Here is a 19,501-nt window from a genome sequence, read left to right as displayed (position 1 = left end):
GAGAAAAGACTGATTGTGTATCTAGATGAAACTTGGATTGATAGTAATTTAACTTATGGAAAATGTTGGCAGTCTAAAGAATGTGGATTCAGATGACTATGAAGATTAAAAGGATTTGATAATGGTATTTTTTTCGAACCTTTTTTTTGCATGGGTTTGTTAAAAGAGTCACAAGTCAAATAATTAATCGGTTTAGGACATTAAAGGGTCTCAGTTTTCTCAACTGTAAGTTTAGAATATCTAAGTTCATTCGAAAAAAAAAATCTGTTTTTCTGTATAATTATTTTCATTTTATAGAAAACTTTCTTAAAAATAAATTTTGTTAAATTTTTGTTTTATGCTATACCTTTTTTTTAAATTTTGTTAATACTCTACGTACATTTTTCCAACTGTTATACAAGCAAAATAGTCACACTTTAAAAACTACAATGTTTGTAAAAGAAAAGCTAAATTTTCTGACCTGTAATAATAAATAAACTCATCCAAGAAGACGGATTGATTATCCTATCATCGGAATGGATTCTCCTTTCTGGGTCATGTGCAGGCGTGTCAAAGGGTCTCTAATTGGTGGGCGAACTATAATAGCCCAAGTGTGTCACAAACAGACACCTTTAAGCCCTTTAAACAGATGTGCAGCATATCACGTTCTTAGTGTTCCAGTGGTTTTAAACGGCCCAGAAGTTCGTTAGTGACTGTGATTGGTTGTGTGAAACGATCCAATTGAATGTTGTCATGTGTTGCTGTTTTTGTTTTCTGAGTTTCATCTGTTTTATGTGCGTGAAGTGTACTGATTAAGTTTTTAATATATTTCTATAAATAATTTATAACTTTTTTTGCTCATATTTACAATGGGAAACTGTTAATGATATACTGATTGTCCCGTTTTCTGCCAGAGCTTTCATAGATTGTATGATTATAGTCGAATGAGGTTGGAACTTGTGTATAATAAGTAAAACGAGTTATTTTGGTTCAATCTGGAAAAATAATTTCCCAAGCAATTACTTTTTCAGTTTCTGTATACATTATATGGCTGTATTTAAAAAATCATCAAAATTCAAATTATCCATCTCGCTTTTGTATTTACCAATGATAATCTAATCTCACCAGAAGAAAACGGCATGCGTGATGCATGGCTATTCTTCATTTGACTTTTATGCTTCCCATATTTAAAATTATATTAATTGATAAATTGTTCGAAGTTATCTTACAATTAATTGCATTGGACCAACTAAGATGAGCGCTCTTAAAACTTTCATACATCGACAAAAATGCAATCATATGGTCAAATTGATGTGAATCTTGTAGCATGGGTTGCATAAGCCACACAAGCAGACTCAACCTAAATGGGCACATGATACCACTGGTCTTTTATATGCATTTTGCAAGCAGTGTAAACATCTGTCAGTGTCATTTGTCTGTACAGAAGTTATTTCTTGTCTCTGGCTGGCAGGCTGAAGGGATTTATATATATAAGAATAACACCACTCTGGATGGAATCGAATCAAATGTGGTATTATGACGATCTATCAATTATCCAACCTTCAAATGACCAGATCTTTAATTACTGAACTTTAAATGAGTGTATGCAGACTTCTGGTATAGCACCATATAACTTTGCCTTCACTTATCTGACTAGCGAACTGCCCTTTGTTGTAGCCAGATCATTGGGTGATTATTGTATTTAGGATGTACTAAAAACATGTAAGCATAAATAAATCAGTTTTGATTTTTCAGCTAAATGATAAAATGATCTGAAAAAATAGTAATAAATCTGCATTATTGGATGGAATAGGTTAAATTTGAAATATATTAAAAGTTGTAGTATTTTCAATTAGACTATTTGTAATAGCAATATTAAGCAAAACAACTTATATGTAGTACATAACCCAAAAATGTTCAGCATTAAATCATACTAACATTTGACACAATCTGATACTCGGAACAATGTAAAACTATTATTACGTATAAAATGTTACAAGAGCCTGATAATGCAACACATTTTAGTCACATGCACACATTGCAGGATACCAACAATTAGCCTTAAGTTACAGGCTTGATGAAATATTCCTCTCACTATAGTTGAACTTTTTTTTTGGCAAACTGATAGGAATTCCACTGTGTGTTAATGGAGTTTAACATCTAGTATTTAGGATCTCTATTAAAATTTGTCATTTCAATTAGAATACCTAAGTAGACAAAATTACATGTGAGGTACACAAAATGCTCAAGGTTAAGTTATAATAATAAAGTCATTATATAAGAATGTTACGAAAAAAAAAGACAATCATGCTGTCTATGATCATTTCTGTTAATTTTATGCAACATCAAAATCTTTAATAACAATCGACCTGCTATAAATGACTCCTTAAATATTCTCCATCCAGAAGTTTTTAACTTACTAAAATGGATTAATGAGATATTTTAGACAAAGAAAACAAAATTATAAAACTGATGGAATTAGAAGCTTAAAAGAAAAAATTAAGTTTTGCAACAAACAATAAAATTCTTACACACACACAGGTTGTTTTTAATGATAATGACAGTACAGCACTTATTTTATTAATAATTTTATTGTAGCTTTTAAGTTGAATTATCCAAGCTAAAACGTATGGCATATTCATTATTATAAAACACAGTTCGTTGAAAAACAATGAAATCCAGTTCAGTGGAATGAGGGGGGGAAAAATGTCACAATACTGGTTGAGACTGTGTGTCCCAATGTGAAGACAAAAGTTTTGCCTTCAGTTTCTTTTGTATAGACAGATCAAGATTAGAGAATGGATGCTTAAGAATTGCATATATATTACATGGTTCTTCTTAAAAACAAAAACAACAAAAAAAAGCATTACAATAACCAAATTAACAGTTGCCCAGACACTAGCAGTACAGTTACAGGGTTACTATTTAGCACTGTTTTACAGTGAAAATGAAACTTAACACTGTTGCTCTGACTAAGCAGAAATTCACAATCCATACAGTTGAAGCATGGTGTGTTTAGCATGCCATCAAAAACCTGATGGCTAGTAAATAGCAAGAAAATGATGTTTCAGAGTCTGTTGCAAAATTGTGCAACAAAGTAAATCATTCATAAATTAAACTCTTCTCATAATTAATAATATTCCCCAAAAACGGGATTTGATGATTTCTGTCATAATACAGGATCACTGGTCGCATACAGGAAAGTTCATTGTCCTTGCAGAAAATTACACTTGATGTGATGTGTTCTGCTGTAGTCTGTTGGTAGGTGGTGCTTAGCACCTTGAGGCTCACCAGTAGAGAAGCACACAATACCAACTGAAATAAACTCTTAAGTCTTTGGTTTTTCAATATAACAAGTTCCAGAACACCTCACAAAACTTCTGCTTGGCTAAACAAGTCTTTCCTTCACAGCCAAAAGTTCAGAAGTGCTGCTCTTCCAATCACGTGAACCTGAGGACAGCACACAAACACAAACATGATACACTTGAGACAAAATACAGACGCAAAGCTGCTCAATTACTTCTCTTTAGATCATACAATTAATCATACTCAAATATACATATTGGGTACAATGTAGTGAACACCAAAACTAATGTATCATTTCTTAGAAAAGCTGAAATTATGTTGTGCAAGATATTTGATAAACCAAGAGGCATTATATAACATTTTACAAGTTTAGTGGATGAACATTAACTAGGTCAAGTAATTAAATCATGATACAGCACTTTCTCATCACCTGTTGGGAATACCCTGAGAAACAGCAAGCACCTAATGTTTTCTTACTGGGACATGTAATTTAAGTACATTTCTTGCTTTTATTTTTTTTCCCCAGATTTCCTTATAGTTGCCATCCATACCTGCTTGAAAAGAGTGAAAGAGGAGTGCCAACAGTTTTTATGATATCAAAATTAGTTTACAAACACAACGAATTTAGGAGTACAGAACAGCAATTTATCAGACAGGTGAACTGTTTACAAGGCTTGTGCATGTATATAAGTATATATATCTACAAGGTTTATGTACATATATATACCTATATGCTTATATGCACATGCACAGTAACACAAACTTCTCATTCATTAAATTTTAAAAATTCTATTTCAGAATTAAGATATGTCCGGTTGAGAATGGACAAATACAAAAGTGTGTGCGTGTGTGTGAGAGAGAGGCAACATACACACGAGAGGATTAAGTCATAATGTAATGTACCTTATAGTTGTATCTTTAAATGAAACATGCCAAAAATATTTTAGGTACTACTTTTCGCAATTGTTACTAAGAAATAAGAAAAGTGCCACTTTCTACAGCACATTATGTGCAAACCTTTCTAAAGTCTAAAGTTATTGTATTTACAGTGACTAGGTAAGGAGTTTGGGCAGGTCTTGCTCTGTTTTTAACATACGCCTGACAAAACCACCCCAAGCATGAGTTATCTGGGATACTTCTCTTGGTCTGAGAAGGTTTAAGAAATGCACAATTACTTTCAGCACCAGGTAAACCACTACACATTCCAAGAATGGGCGGATTTGTCTCACATGTCTCCTGTTCCCTCTTGCTGACTATCCAACCCCGATAAAAACAATGCCACTTCTTTGGCAATGAGTATAAATTATTTAAGCATACACAGAGCACATATATATATATATATATAGATATATATATATATATATTCATTTATGTGTGTCTGTGTGTGGATATATCCACACACACACGTGCACGCACACACACACACACACACATATATATATATATATATATATATATATATATATATATATATATATAAATTTCAAATTTTTAGGACTTTCACCAAAATGAATTTGGCACACTCATAACCATATTAATTTCCAATCAAAATAATAATTTTACCTCAATATGGATAAAGACAATCATGTTTATATGCACATTACAATATGGGTAGGCAATTACATGAAATCTCGCACGTAATTCATAAAAAAATCTTGCCAAACAGGATCATTGTTCTTAACTTCTACAAAGGCTGAAGATCATGTGGCAGAGGGTGATCAGTGTATGCAGGACTATACACAGGATTAGTGCACCACTTGGCACAGTCTTTAGTCCCTGTGGAATAGAAGGCTTTGCACATATCCATCCACTCTCAGCAACAACACTGTCCTCCCACGTTCGTACTTGTCATGGTAATACCATATACACAAGATGGCAGCAGTAAAGACAGGTCTTTGAGGCTTGCAAAATATTAGCTTCTCTAGACAAGGTTGTACTCTTTAAGGTTCAGTTGCAAGATGGTATCTTTTACTGCTGCAAAAACAAATCTGATGTTTTCTGTGTCTAGAAAAAAAATAAAAATTTCAATAACATGAAATATGCAAGTTTTCACAATATTTTACTACAAAAGAATGCAGAATTCTTTAAAGCAAAACGGAAAGATTATAAGAATATTACAAAACAGCATATCTTGAAATTATCAACAACAAAATTGTTGTTGATAAAATTCCATTTTGGGAGTGAGAGACTATTTTACGAAAACAGTTTTTCACTCTAAAATGCAAATGTTTTAGAAGTTTCACGATGGTATTTCATGAGTAGGAATCACATAAAAAAATTTTGTGGGTGCTTGACATTGGTATATTGCTTGATTTAGAAGAGTAGCCTCCAAGTGACAAATACCAACACACAAGCAGAGCGAGCCTCATGGTATTGATTATATGAGGGTCACAAAATGGACTGGAATGATAGTAGCTTCATGCTACTTTGGAATAATTAAGGTAAAACAAACAAGCTGAATTATCAAGAATTCCCACTATAGTGTAAAATGCCACAATTTTCCAAAATATCTTGGCTATACTAAGTTATATATCTCAAAAAAAGCAAAATACAAGATGAATGTCGATAAAACTTTAAGGATAATGATAGCATGGAACACAGAAATGAGAAACTTTATATTGATGATGACATAAATGAAGAAAATTAACATATAAAATTACAAGATTAAAAAATTATTCAAAAATTAACCAAAGCAGTTGGAGAAAGCAGAAACATTTACAAGAACTAAGACAAGAAAAGAAAATTAAGTCGAATAATAAAGACGAAAGTGCAGAAATTCATAAGTTATCAGAGAATAATAATAAAAAGATAAGTCAATAAAAATATGAGAAAAAAAGATGTCATATGGCAGTGATTCAATAATTAAATTTCCACTTGACAATGGACTCACTGCATTGATCTTCCTGGGAGCTAAAATAATTTATTGACTTCTGATTTATTGGTGCAAGTTTATTGAGGTTACCAGTTCAATGTTGTAAAGTGTAAAGTTTTAAAATTTGGGAAGCAAAGATGTGATACAGAGTGTATAATTGGGAGTGACTGTGGGTAAAATGCATTGCCTGGGAGTAATTGTGGATAAAGGGCCTAAACTTTTGAGGACACATTGCTAGAATCGTGAAACAGGACAATGGATTATGGCAATGATGCAGACATTAACATGTAGAAGTCAGGATGTTATGGTTCCACTATATATTTATACATATATATTATGGTTCCACTATATATAAAGTTTTGATTAGGCTAAATATGGACTATTGTATACAGATTTGGTCACTTGGTTTTCAAAAGGATGAAGAGATATTGGAAAAGGTTCAGAGATGATTGACTAAGGTGGTTTCTGGAATGTTGAGTATGAAGGCAGATTGAGGAAATGTAAATTGCAGAAAATAGGGATAGGAGGAGGAGGATATGATTGAGACATAAGTTTTTAATGGCTTGTTACTAGATTAATGCAGCTGATGTTTCACATAGAATGGGGAAGAACAAAAGAAAAACAAGATGTCATTCATGGAAGATGTATAAGGAAGACATAGGCAAGGGGGGGGGGATGAGGAGCAGATTTTTTGAATGGAGAGTGGTGGGTGATTGGAATGCATTACCTAAGAATGCTGTGAATGCAGAGACAGCAAATATATTTAAGGCATGGTATTATAAACTCTGTGTGTAATAATGGGACCTCCCATGATAAGTCACTTGACTCCATGGAGATCTGATGATAATAATAAAATCATATTAAAAAAAAAAAAATCAATTTTTTTTCTTCCTATTCTTATCGACTTCTCCTTGGAATGGTTCCCACACAAACTAAATGTTCCTCAAACAATGACACAGTGCCAATCACTTTATGGAATCCCATTGCTTTACTGGGAAATATTAAAAAACGTGCATGTGTGTGTGTGGAGGTGGGGGTGAGACCCAGTTTATACAAACAAGTCAAGGGCCTAGCCATATGGTAGAACATTCTTTTAGCAGACGTGCTGATATGCCATCTTTCCCCATTGCCCAATTCTTATCCAGGATATACAACAGCTCTAGAACCTCCTCACACACACTTCTCTTTCATCTAATTTAGATGAAAACATCTAAATTAGATGAAATCTAATTTAGATCTATCAATATGGTGTATGTGACATTTTGTCACATACACCATATTGATAGATCTTAGCAAAGTGTACTCATTATTTGGACAATCTCATCTGCTTCTGACACAAGGGTACTAACAGTTCTGACATGGCATAATGATGAAGTTCTTTTTTGGTTGTCTTTAAGGCTGCACAGCCAATCTTTTCTTTTTTTTTTTTTCCCCATATTCCAACTTAGTTTTCCATATAACAATTAACTTTTCAAGTCCAAGCTTTACAGCAAAACGCTTCTCAACTTTACATTTCTTCTGCATTATCTCTTTTTTTATGGATCTCTTGCTAAATAAGGTTGCACGTCCATTTCATTCTCATCATATTTATTCTTTAAACTCTATGGATGCATTTAGATACTGCATTATTTAAGCATCTCTTCAAAGCTTCCCATGCACTCTGATATCCTTCCCATTCAGTAAATGATAAAATAGGACTAAACATAAGTGTTCTGAGTTTATCATAATTTCCAGCTCTGCAGTATCTGTAGTTCAGCATGCAAACTGTCTTAACTGGAACTGCCCTGGCAAGCAGCTATCACTGGCACCGACTGGTGGTGAAAAAGTCACACCCTTCACCAAGCCCCCCCACACACACTGATGCTACAATCAAATCTAACCTTCTTAGCCTTATGTTTTCTTTTACATGCTACTTGAAAAAGTTGTCTCACAACAGCTCAATAAATTCTTCATTCTTAAGAGTTTTCTCTGCTACTCAATCAATGTTCAGCTAATTTAAGTTGCCCATAATGTTTACTCATTTAGCATCTATCAGGGCAATTTGGCAATGCATTTTATTCATTCCCAGCAACTGCACCAAAACATATAACAACATCTCAATACATACTTCATCCTGTTCACAGCGCACCACTTCATACCAGATAGTCTCAATGTCACTCCTACATGGGACATTGCTGTTACTGTCTTTCTGAATTTCTACTGGACTTAAACCATCTGATATTATCTATCCTTCTTAAATATTCTATTCCAGTTACTAAGTGTTACTCTGAGAACCAGGTTTCACTAATGCCAACAATATTAAGCTACAACATATTAACTAAGGCAACAAACTCAATCCCTTTCTTCCAGATGCTGTTGGCATTTGTTTATAGACATAAGCTACCTGCTAGATTTTTGGTATTCTTATATCTGCACTCTGCCTGGATCAGATATATAACTTTCTCTTTGCTGTCCCCACACACATTCAAAAAATTGACTCTGAAGTATACAGATCCATCCCCCAGATTCATAACTGTTCACTGACATTCATATTATCATAATATTTGCATATCTTAGCTGAACTTACAAATTCTCAGCATTATTCCCAAGATAATCTAGTTTTTCTGAATCTCTGCATTAGGTCTCACCCCAATAAATAATTTCAGGTTGTTAATGCCAAATCCATTCAAGTGCAAGCTATACCTTTTATACAAATCTTTTCTACCATCAAACTCACTCCACATGTCCAAAAACTTGCTCCTGTTTCTTCTACACAGCTTGTACATAGAATCATTTGCTATCAGAGCCCTCCTTAACTTAGTACTATCGTACCTCAGTAACAAACTAACAATTTTCGCTCTCATTTTTCTTTCTGGCTTCTTCCAAGCAATCCTTTCATATTCCTCTTACACTGTATTTATCACCACTTAAATCATTTAGGTCTACAAGCACTGCCATCTCTTCTACTTGAGTGTTTTTCTATTGCATATGTGACATCCTTTATTTTAGCTCCCAGGAAGCATGAGGTAGTGACTCCCTTGTGAAGTGCAACTTTATTAGCGAATCCCTTCCCTTCATGTGTCATTTCCTATCTAGGAGGTTAGCTACCGATTGACTACTGGCGTAATGACACCTGGTGTCATTACGCCAGTAGTACAGACCTATCTCTTCCACATATTGTTGCAAGTATTCATGGTTATAAATCCATGTGTGTTTACAGGGCTGGTTTGACTGTTCTAAGGAATGAAAAACTAGTTTCTGGGTGAAAAAACTCCCTAACTCTGTATGAGACCAGCTAACTCACCTTTAGTCGAAAGAGATCAGATAAAAGTTTCTTATGTCATGGGCAGGAATTGAACCCAGGTCTTTCTGACCCAGGGCTTCATCTATACTGACTGAGCTACGGATGCTCTACCTTTTATATTTTCATATTAGCAAATCACCATATCATATTACTTCTTTCTTCTTATATTCAAACCAACTTATTATTCATTGATAACTTACCAACTTCTGCACTTTCCTGCTTCTTATTTATTTATTTATTTTATTTTTTTGTGAGTTTCTGTAAATGTTTTTCTCAACTTTAACTTCCTGGTCAATTGTTTAATAAGTCCTTTTAATATGATAATTTCATATAAAGTTTTCTTTGTGTTATCAATATAAAGGTTTTGTCTCCATTTTTAAAAACCATCTTAATTTAACAATTTTCCATGGTTGCTGCATGTGGTCCAGGAGGCTTGGTACCTTTGGATGCCTGGTTAAAGATATTAGCTTCATACTACCAGCGTGACATCTCTGGGGATTCTTGTGTCTGAAGCACCAACATACCACATACCAGCTCAAGCAAATACATGTATGCCAATGACCTAGCAATCCTACACCAGTCTATGTCCTTTACTAACCTGGAAACAACCTTGAACGCAGACCTAAACACCTTGGAAGAGTACCTCAAGCAGTGTACCTGAAGCAAAATCCAACAAAAAAAAAACTGTGTCCACAGCATTCCACCTAAACAATACAGAGGCAAATAGACACCCTCAACCTCTCTTTCTGCAGCATGATGGTAGAACACGAACCTCACCCAAAATACCTTGGAGTGAGCCTGGATAGAAGCCTAACTTATAAAAGACACATCACCAACCTGTCCAACAAATTTAAAATGAGAAATAATATCATTTCAAGGCTTGCTGGAAAAACCTGGGGTTGTGGAGCAGAAGTCGTAAGGTCATCTGCACTAGCCCTCGCATTCTCTGCAGCACAATACTGTGTCCCAGTTTGGGAAAGAAGTGCGCACATACACACTATCATCATTGTCTACCCAGCTAAACTCTACCATGTGCATAATTAGTACACCTCTTCCCCTAGTTGCCTGTCCTATCCAATATTGCCCCACCAAATATATGGAGAAGACAAGCCTTGATTAAAGACTTTAATAAAGTAACGAGCAACCTGTTCCTGTTCCAAAAATCCACCTAGTCTTCGCCTAAAATCAATAAACTTTTTCTGGTCTACGGATGAACTCCCTTCAGATACCTTACCATCAACATCTGACATGTGGAGAGAACACTGGTCCAACAATCTCCCAACAAATGGCTTCCTGAATGAAGATCGCTGTGCTCCGCAGACTGGTTTAGCTCTTCCTAGAAAAATTTGGTCATCTGTCAACAGGATCAGAACTAACCAGGGCAGATATGGCTACCTACTACACAAATGAATCAGACCGCCTTTACTATGACTGTTTCAACCAAAGCCCAGACGATCACTCATATTGAGAATGACTGCCCAAGGCACCAATTTCATGGTAACCTCCAAGACATCCACGAGGTGATGGATGAGGCACTGGATTGGCTTTCTGGACTAGACATCGACCTATAGCTACTTGGTATTCTTTTTGCCATAAGAATAAATAAATAAAAAAATAAATTAAACCAAACCAATATTTAACAATACGGTTAGAAATATATTAGTAAATGCACTAAATTAGTAAAAACCACAATTATATACTAAAAATTGCACTAACCTAAACACACTTAAATTAAAAATGTCTATCTTACAGGATATCTAATAAGATATCTGCACTCCAAATAGCCTCAAATAATGGGGAAAAAAAAAATTAACTCAAAATGTTTAAACATGTATTCAGATAAAATGTTGCAATACCTGTTGCACATGTAAAATGTGAATAGATGATTTTTTCACTGTCTGGATTTAGGTCCACGAACATTTTAAGAATGAACTCCCTAGCATGAATAGCATCCTTTTTTGGTCCTTAAAAATTAAAAAAAAAAAAATACATTTGTATGATATGAAAAAGATAGTTGACATCAATTACTAATGCCTAAAATTAAAAAAGAAAAAAATAATAAATAATGACAAAAGGAGAAATATTGCAAATATAATGAAGGCGATTTTCCAAAGCTGTAAAATAATTTCAACCCCACCCATGCTTCTTATAAACTTATTATTAAGTGACATCTCTAGGGAGTCCAAAGACTTATCAAGGGAGGGCACCTACTTTACAGCTGTCTCCACCAACTACAACGAACCGCTGCTATACCAACGGCATCTACTGGGTACCACCACCACTAGTATTTTCACAGACAATTTCTAACATCATGCCTACAGCAGGATTCGAACCCACAGCCTTTTGGCTGGAGAGTGGATACGCTAACCACTCGGCCAACCAGGACGGATAAACAGTACTATGTTTATCTTATAAACATAGTACTGTTTTATTTATAAAAAGCTTTGGTAAGCAGGACAGTGGCAAGTATTCTCAGTAGATTTCTAAGAAATCATTTTATAAAATTAACTTTTTAAACAGTCAGTTCTCTGCTTACAACAAGGATTCTGACTGTAAGTCAAAAAGTTTGTATGCTGGAAGTCACTATACAAACTATAAAGATATGTAACAATTAATATACCTGAACTCAAAATGTAGGTTTGTTTTGCAATTTTTTAAAATTAATTTTTGTCTTTGTTAATAGTGAAATAATGATGTATGACAATCAAGGAAAAGAAGGAGTAGCCATAGTATTCAACACAAAATATGAGGCTAATCTTCTTGAATGGCAGTCAGTCTCAAGTAGAGTAATGTGGGCAAATATGAGAATGGGGAACTGGACAATGAGACTTATTTGTGCTTATGGTCCCACAGAAGGTTCTACTAAGGTAGAAGTGAAGGAATTTTTTGACGCTTTAGAAAAAGCAACTGACACAATGAAAAAGGAAAAGTTGGTCCTTGTTGGGAATCTAAATAATAGAGTAGGAAATGATTGTGAGACATAAAAATATTTTGGGAAAATTTGGAGAAAAGAGCAAAGCTAATAATAATAATGGCAAATATCTGTTGGATTTCTGCTCAGGACATGCACTGGTTATTACTAACACCATGTTCCAACATAAAAATGTGCACACATTCACATGGAGAGAAGAGGCTAGGAATAAGAAAAGTCTCATTGACTATGTTATTGTTGATAGTGATGTTTTCTCCCTGGTGCAGGACACCAGAGTGTACAGAGGATTTGAAATTGGAAGCGATCACTATTTAGTCTTGAGCAAGATAAAATTGAATTTCATATTGAAAAGAATAACATATAAGAAAGTTTTAAAGCGAATAAAAGTTCAGCAGCTCTCAGATGTGAACTGTAGACTAAAATACAGAAAGATTATTGAAAAGAAAATGAAAGAGTTTGAGAACAGGAATCAAACCTTGGAGATTCAGTGGCAAACTCTGAAGAAAACATTGATTGATTCTGCCAGAGAGGCATGTAGTGAGGTTGTGTGCAAGGATAAAAAAATCAGAACTCCCTGGTGGACGCAGGAAGTTAAAGAGGCAGTGAAGGAAAAGAAGAAAGCAAATCAAAAGTTCCTGGCAAATAAGTCAGCTTTTACTCTTACAGAATACAGAGACAAATGTAAGAAAGCTAAACAGTGTGTAAAACTAGCTAAACAAAGGTCATGGGAGGACTTTGGCAAGAATATAGAAAATAAATATCAAGAAGGTGGCAAAATATTCTGGAGGTTGTTGAAGAAGCTTAGGAATGGAGGAAAGTGTGCTAAAAGGAGTTAGAGATGATAAAGGTGACATGAAAACAGGAGAAAAAGATATCCTTGAAGTATGGAGTAATTACTTTGAAAAACTGCTAAATGAAACAAGCAGCGATGACAGCACAGTGATAAAAAACACTGACCAGGCATGCAGTCAGGAATACATATCCATACTTGAAGTAGAAAAAGCCATCAAAGGCTTGAAATGTGTGATATTCGACCAGAAATGCTGAAGTATGGTGGTATAAAAGTCTTACAGTGGCTGCACTGCATAGTTCAGAAGGATGGACTGAGGGACGAATTCCCGATGATTGGAGTAGAGCTCTCATAGTACCCATATATAAAAAGGGAAATAAAACTGAATGTGAGAATTACAGAGGCATTTCCCTACTGAGTGTTCCTGGCAAGATCTATGCAAGTATACTTGAGAAATGGTTGAGAAGAATTGTGGAAGAAAAGCTTGGTGAAGAACAAGCTGGATTCAGGCCAAAGAGGCTGTCAGGATCAGATCTTCACTTTACGACAAATAGTCGAGAAAGCATGGGAATATAACAAAGATCTGTATTTAAGTTATGTCGATTTGGAAAAGGCATATGACAAGGTGCCAAGAGAGAAGCTATTCAATACGCTGCAGTTATATGGTGTCAATGGGGCATTATATCAAGCAATACTTAGTCTTTATTTGAGTTGTAAGGTAGCAGTTAGAATTGAAGGAAGTACAGGTAGATGGTTTAATGTTAAATCTGGTGTGAGACAAGGATGTACATTATCCTCTCTGTTATTCATTATCTACATGGATCACATTATGAAGGAAAGTGGTATTAAACATGATATCAAAATTGGAGATGTTAATGTCAGCTCTTTGCTTTATGCGGATGATGTTATACTTCTAAATAAATCTGCTACAAGTCTGCAAGATTCTCTGACTAAATTGAATAGCTGTTGTAATAGATATGGTATGAAGGTCAGCAATAAAAAGACAAAGACAATGAAAATAAGCAGAATCATTGAAAATGTCAACTGTGTTGTGAACGGAGAACCTGTGGAACAAGTAAAACATTTCAGTTACTTAGGCACGATTTTTACTGAAGATGGTAAATTAAATATAGAAATAGACAACAGAATCAGCAAAGCTGGTATAGTGGGAAGTCAATTGAATAAATTCATATGGAATAAGAGAGAAATTAGTCGGAACACTAAATTAGCCGTATACAAGACAGTGTTCAAACCAGTTTTAACTTATGGATCTGAGAGCTGGGTCAGAAGTAAAACACTTGACCAAAGACTAGAGACCGCAGATATGAGAGTCCTGAGAAAGATTAGAGGCGTGAACAGATGGCATCAATGGCAATATCATATTAAAAATGAGGATATTAGGAAAGAACTTGACATTGTCAGCATCCAGGAATGCGTTAGCAGAGCTAATCTCAGGTGGTATGGTCACTTAAATAGAATTGGAGAGGAAAGATTAGCAAAACAAGTGTTCTCTGCCAGGTTGGCAGGAAAATGACCCAGAGGAAGACCAAGATATAGGTGGATTGATACGGTACAAAGTGCGTTAGACGATAGAAATATAAGATCTGATAATGTTGGAGTCTTGACAAGTAACAGACTGATTTGGAGGAAAATTGTAGATAGGAAGTTAGTAATGATGTAAATTTTTCATGTAGTACTGTCATATCCTGTATACACCCCTTGAGGGTACATGGCAGGAATTTGATGATGATGATGATGACAAATTATAACATAAAATTAATGTATACAATGAAATTCAATGCACAATGAAACATATACGGTACTGCAACTAATCAAAAATACATGGGTCAAAAGATGCCGCTTTATTAATTGGATGATTCATCGGAGGAGGAAAAGCAGGATAATAATCAACAACAAATTCTTCAAGTTCAGGAAGTGCATCAAAATGTTCTGAGGATGGCTCACCAGATGCATAATAGGCTCATTTTCAGAGAATAATGTGACAGTAGGAATAAACAGTTTCCAACTTATAAATGTATGTGATATATCTAGAGAAATATGACATACATTTCTCTAGAACAAACAATTGCAGCTTGCATCATTCATTCAGTCTACTTTGCTAGATCTCTCCAAGTTGGCATCCACTTCCTCAAACAACCATGTTTCCTTATAAATGTGTCTACTAATTTTTTAACTGCAAATTTTTTCTTTCTTTCTTTTTTTTTTTTTACATTCGGCTCTTATTTGTCCTTTCCTCTTCCTCTTCTGAAATTTTCCATTCATCTAGCTCTATTAAGTTCTCTGTTTGCAAGTTCTTTCAGAGCTTCTGCAAACTGCTCTACTTCTTTATTCTCCTGTGGATTCTAAAAAGCCTCTGGATTTCCATTTTCTGATTTGGTTCTTGTTTTCAAATTCATTTTTTCTCCAATAATATTAAGGTGCTTAACAAATTTCACCTCTGAAAGCTGCTGAACGTTAATAGTTTTGAAAACAATCATACATATTTTTCATTTCATACTAATTTTTATCCATCAAAATTAAATGGTGATCACTTCCTTTTCAAAAATTCTTATATCCTGAACTAAGATGAAGATATCAATAACACTCAAAAAGACTTGCCTTATTTCATGTCTTTGCTGCATGTGAATTTGTGGATAATATCTATGCCAGAAGATGATGTTGGTAACAGTTAGCCCAAGGGACAGAAATCCAGCTGATATTTATTCTCATTATTAGATTTGTATTTTGATTTAATTTTTTCTTTCTTTCAAAACCATATGCCTGAAATTAATTTCCTGCTCTGCTGCCTACATTTCTAACAAGAACCAGTTTTACAATCATGTCATTTGCCCTCTTTAATGACTCAAATTTCACTTCCCTATTAAAACCTTATGTAGTAGCACATAAATATCACCACAGAATTTTCCATTTTTCAATTTGTCCACTTAACTTGAAATTATCTGCCATTCAAGAAGTATCTATTTTATGTTGAATATCATAACTATGTCCCTCCTTACTCCACTCACCACTGCCTAAATATAATATTGCAGTTAATTTTAATATCAAACCCACATGAGATCTAAAGACCTATAACATGACAATGCTGTGCGTGGGCAAGTGATGAGAGAGAAAGGAACTGGGGAAAATAGTAAGAGAAGACTTCTGAAGAACAGATGTATATGAAATGAAGGAAAAGATGAGAAACTAGTTTGGTGAATACTGAGCCGAACGGTATATGGATGTTGACTAGTTCAGTGGAGAAACATCCATGGAAATTCCTACAAAATAGATAATGAAGAAACAGCATATGGGAAAACAACTGGAGGGAGTCAGAGCAAGGCCATGTATTAAGCAAACAGCTCTCTTCAGGATACAACATTCTGAGATATTGAAAGTTTTCCCATTTTGTTATATTATAAATTAAAGATGCCAAGAAATTATATACTTGGTTTCATCCTTTATCCAAGTGTAAACAAAGAAAATTTGCACATGAAGTAACTTCATGATATGGCAACTCATATATAGAGGATAATGACTCCACATCAATTACCTTGGTATATCATAATGCAAAGCACATATCCTTACAGACATATATAATGCTCTTATTATGGGAAAGACCACTACCCAGACTGATTTCGACCTTTACTGAGATCTCATCAGTGGGAAACCTGAAAGTGATACTAAGGTATCACTTTCAGGGTTTGCAGGTTTTTATAATGCAGAAGTCATTTCCATATAGCAGTAGCGAAAAGGTGTTACATATTATTAAAAATACTCTGATTAGAGATAAATGTTGAAAGTTTTTCACTTGGTTATATTATACATTAAAGATGCCAAGAAGTTATATACTTGGTTTCATCCTTTATCCAAGTGTAAGTAAACAAAGTTTGCACATGAAGTAACATGACCAAGTGGAAAAACTTCGAACATCTTTGATGGATGATGGTGTGAAGTGGCATGTAAAATTTTTCCAGCTGCAGTAGGTTTTCGGTACACTAAAAAGAATAATTTTTTTTCTTAATTTATTTCAATAAATATATGTCTGCGTGGTTCGCCTAGTGGCTTTGCAACCATATGCCTGGAGAAGGTTTGTCTCAGGTTCGATTCCCGTCGAAGACATGAGGAACTTGAGGATCCTTCTCAGGCATAGCCAAGTTAGCCGGTCTTGGGCACGGGCAATAGGTTTTTTCCCGCAAGTTTATCTGGTGTTTTTCATCCCACAAGCAGGAAAACCAGCCAAGTGAACATACGCTTCTACAGCCAAAAAAATATACCCCCCCCCCAGTGGCAGACTAGGGGGACAGGTTAGTTGGGAGTGGTACTAACAGTAAGTTGCATCTAAGTAACATGTGGACCCTGCATAGGAAGCGGGAATAACGCGTAGCGAAAGAAGAATTTCAACAAATATATTAGGGAATGCTAAATTTTTCTGTTCTTCAAGTTCAAGAGTGAATTTTACATTGGGATGTAAGCTGTTCACAGCTAGTCTTTGAAAAAAAATTAAGTCAACCAATGTTCCTGATCCAATAATGAAAATATCATCAATTTAACTGAGTTTCTAATTTCTTGTGATGGTTTTTTTAATACATTTGTTTTGGAATTTTCCATAAAGAGGTTGGCCAAGGCTGGAGATAGGGGAAATATATGGCAAGCCCTCCTTTTTGTTCCCAATACATGCCCTGAAATATGAAAAAAGTGTTTTTTCCCCATATAGTGTGAACAGTCTTACTGTGGCTGGCAGGAAAAGGTTTACAAGCAGATTCACTATGTTATCCCTAGGTACATTGATGAAAAGACTGACTACATCTAAACTTGCTAGGATGTCAGAAGGCTATAGCAAAGTAGGAAGTGACTGTCAGACATACAACAATGTTTTGAGAAAATTTGGAGAAAAGAGCAAAGTAATAATAATGGCAAATACCTGTTGGATTTCTGCTCAGGACATGGACTGGTTATTACTAACACCATGTTCCAACATAAAAATGTGCACATATTCACATGGAGAGAAGAGGCTAGGAATAAGAAAAGTCTCATTGACTATGTTATTGTTGATAGTGATGTTTTCTCCCTGGTGCAGGACACCAGAGTGTACAGAGGATTTGAAATTGGAAGCGATCACTATTTAGTCTTGAGCAGGATAAAACTGAATTTCATATTGAAAAGAATGACATGTAAGAAAGTTTTAAAGTGAATAAAAGTTGAGCAGCTCTCAGATGTGAACTGTAGACTAAAATACACAAAGATTATTGAAGAAAAAATGAAAGCGTTTGAGAACAGGAATCAAACCTTGGAGATTTCAGTGGCAATCCTTGAAGAAAACCATGATTGATTCAGCCAGAGAAGCATGTGGTGAGGTTGTCTGCAAGGATAGAAAAATCAGAACTCCATGGTGGACACAAGAAGTTAAAGAGGCAGTGAAGGAAAAGAAGAAAGCATATCAAAAGTTCTTGGCAAATAAGTCAGCTTGTGCTCTTAGAGAATACAGAGACAAATATAAGAAAGCTAAACAGTGTGTAAAACTAGCTAAACAAAAGTCATGGGAGGACTTTGGCAAGAATATAGAAAATAAATATCAAGAAGGTGGTAAGACATTCTGGAGGTTTGAAGAAGCTTAGAAATGGAGGAAAGAGTGCTGAACAAGGAGTTAAGAGATGATAAAGGTGACATGAAAACAGGAGAAAAAGATATCCTTGAAGTATGGAGTAATTACTTTGAAAAACTGCTAAATGAAACAAGCAGCGATGACAGCACAGTGATAAAAAACACTGACCAGGCATACAGTCAAGAATACATATCCATACTTGAAGTAGAAAAAGCCATCAAAGGCTTGAAATGTGGAAAGGCAGCAGGAGTAAATGATAATCGACCAGAAATGCTGACGTATGGTGGTATAAAAGTCTTACAGTGGCTGCACTGCATAGTTCAGAAGGCCTGAACAGAGGGACAAATTCCTGCTGATTGGAGCAGAGCTCTAATAGTACCCATATATAAAAAGGGAAATAAAACTGAATGTGAAAATTACAGAGATATTTCCCTACTGAGTGTTCTGGGCAAGATTTATGCCAGTATACTTGAAAAACAGTTGAGAAGAATTGTGGAAGAAAAGCTTGGTGAAGAACAAGCTGGATTCAGGCCAAATAGAGGCTGTCAGGATCAGATCTTCACTTTACGACAAATAGTTGAGAAAGCATGGGAATATAACAAAGATCTGTATTTAAGTTTTGTCGATTTGGAAAAGGCATACGACAAGGTTCCAAGAGAGAAGCTATTCAATACACTACAGTTACATGGTGTCAATGGGGAATTATATCAAGCAATACTTAGTCTTTATTTGAGTTT

General features: G+C 34.9%; 1 protein-coding gene across 1 annotated transcript in view; it reads right to left on the bottom strand.

Moving 5' to 3' along the window:
* Positions 1 to 2,551: 2,551 nt before the first annotated feature.
* LOC150093658 (guanine nucleotide-binding protein G(q) subunit alpha) overlaps positions 2,552 to 19,501 on the bottom strand; it is a 176,939-nt gene continuing 159,989 nt past the window's right edge. Inside the window, exons 7-8 of the mRNA XM_090413138.1 lie at positions 11,297 to 11,404; positions 2,552 to 5,289 (exon numbers count right to left, since the gene is read on the bottom strand). Of these exons, the coding sequence (XP_090269264.1) occupies positions 5,207 to 5,289; positions 11,297 to 11,404 (191 nt within the window). The 3' untranslated portion in view covers positions 2,552 to 5,206. The remainder of the gene's footprint in view (positions 5,290 to 11,296; positions 11,405 to 19,501) is intronic.

The sequence above is a fragment of the Typopeltis vanoorti genome, chromosome 23, assembly GCF_054136105.1.
Source record: "Typopeltis vanoorti isolate ZY-2024b chromosome 23, IOZ_Tvanoo_1.0, whole genome shotgun sequence".
Classification (NCBI taxonomy): domain Eukaryota; kingdom Metazoa; phylum Arthropoda; class Arachnida; order Uropygi; family Thelyphonidae; genus Typopeltis; species Typopeltis vanoorti.
The sequence above is the reverse complement of the archived record's forward strand: the minus strand, read 5'-3'. Positions and strand labels throughout refer to the sequence as shown.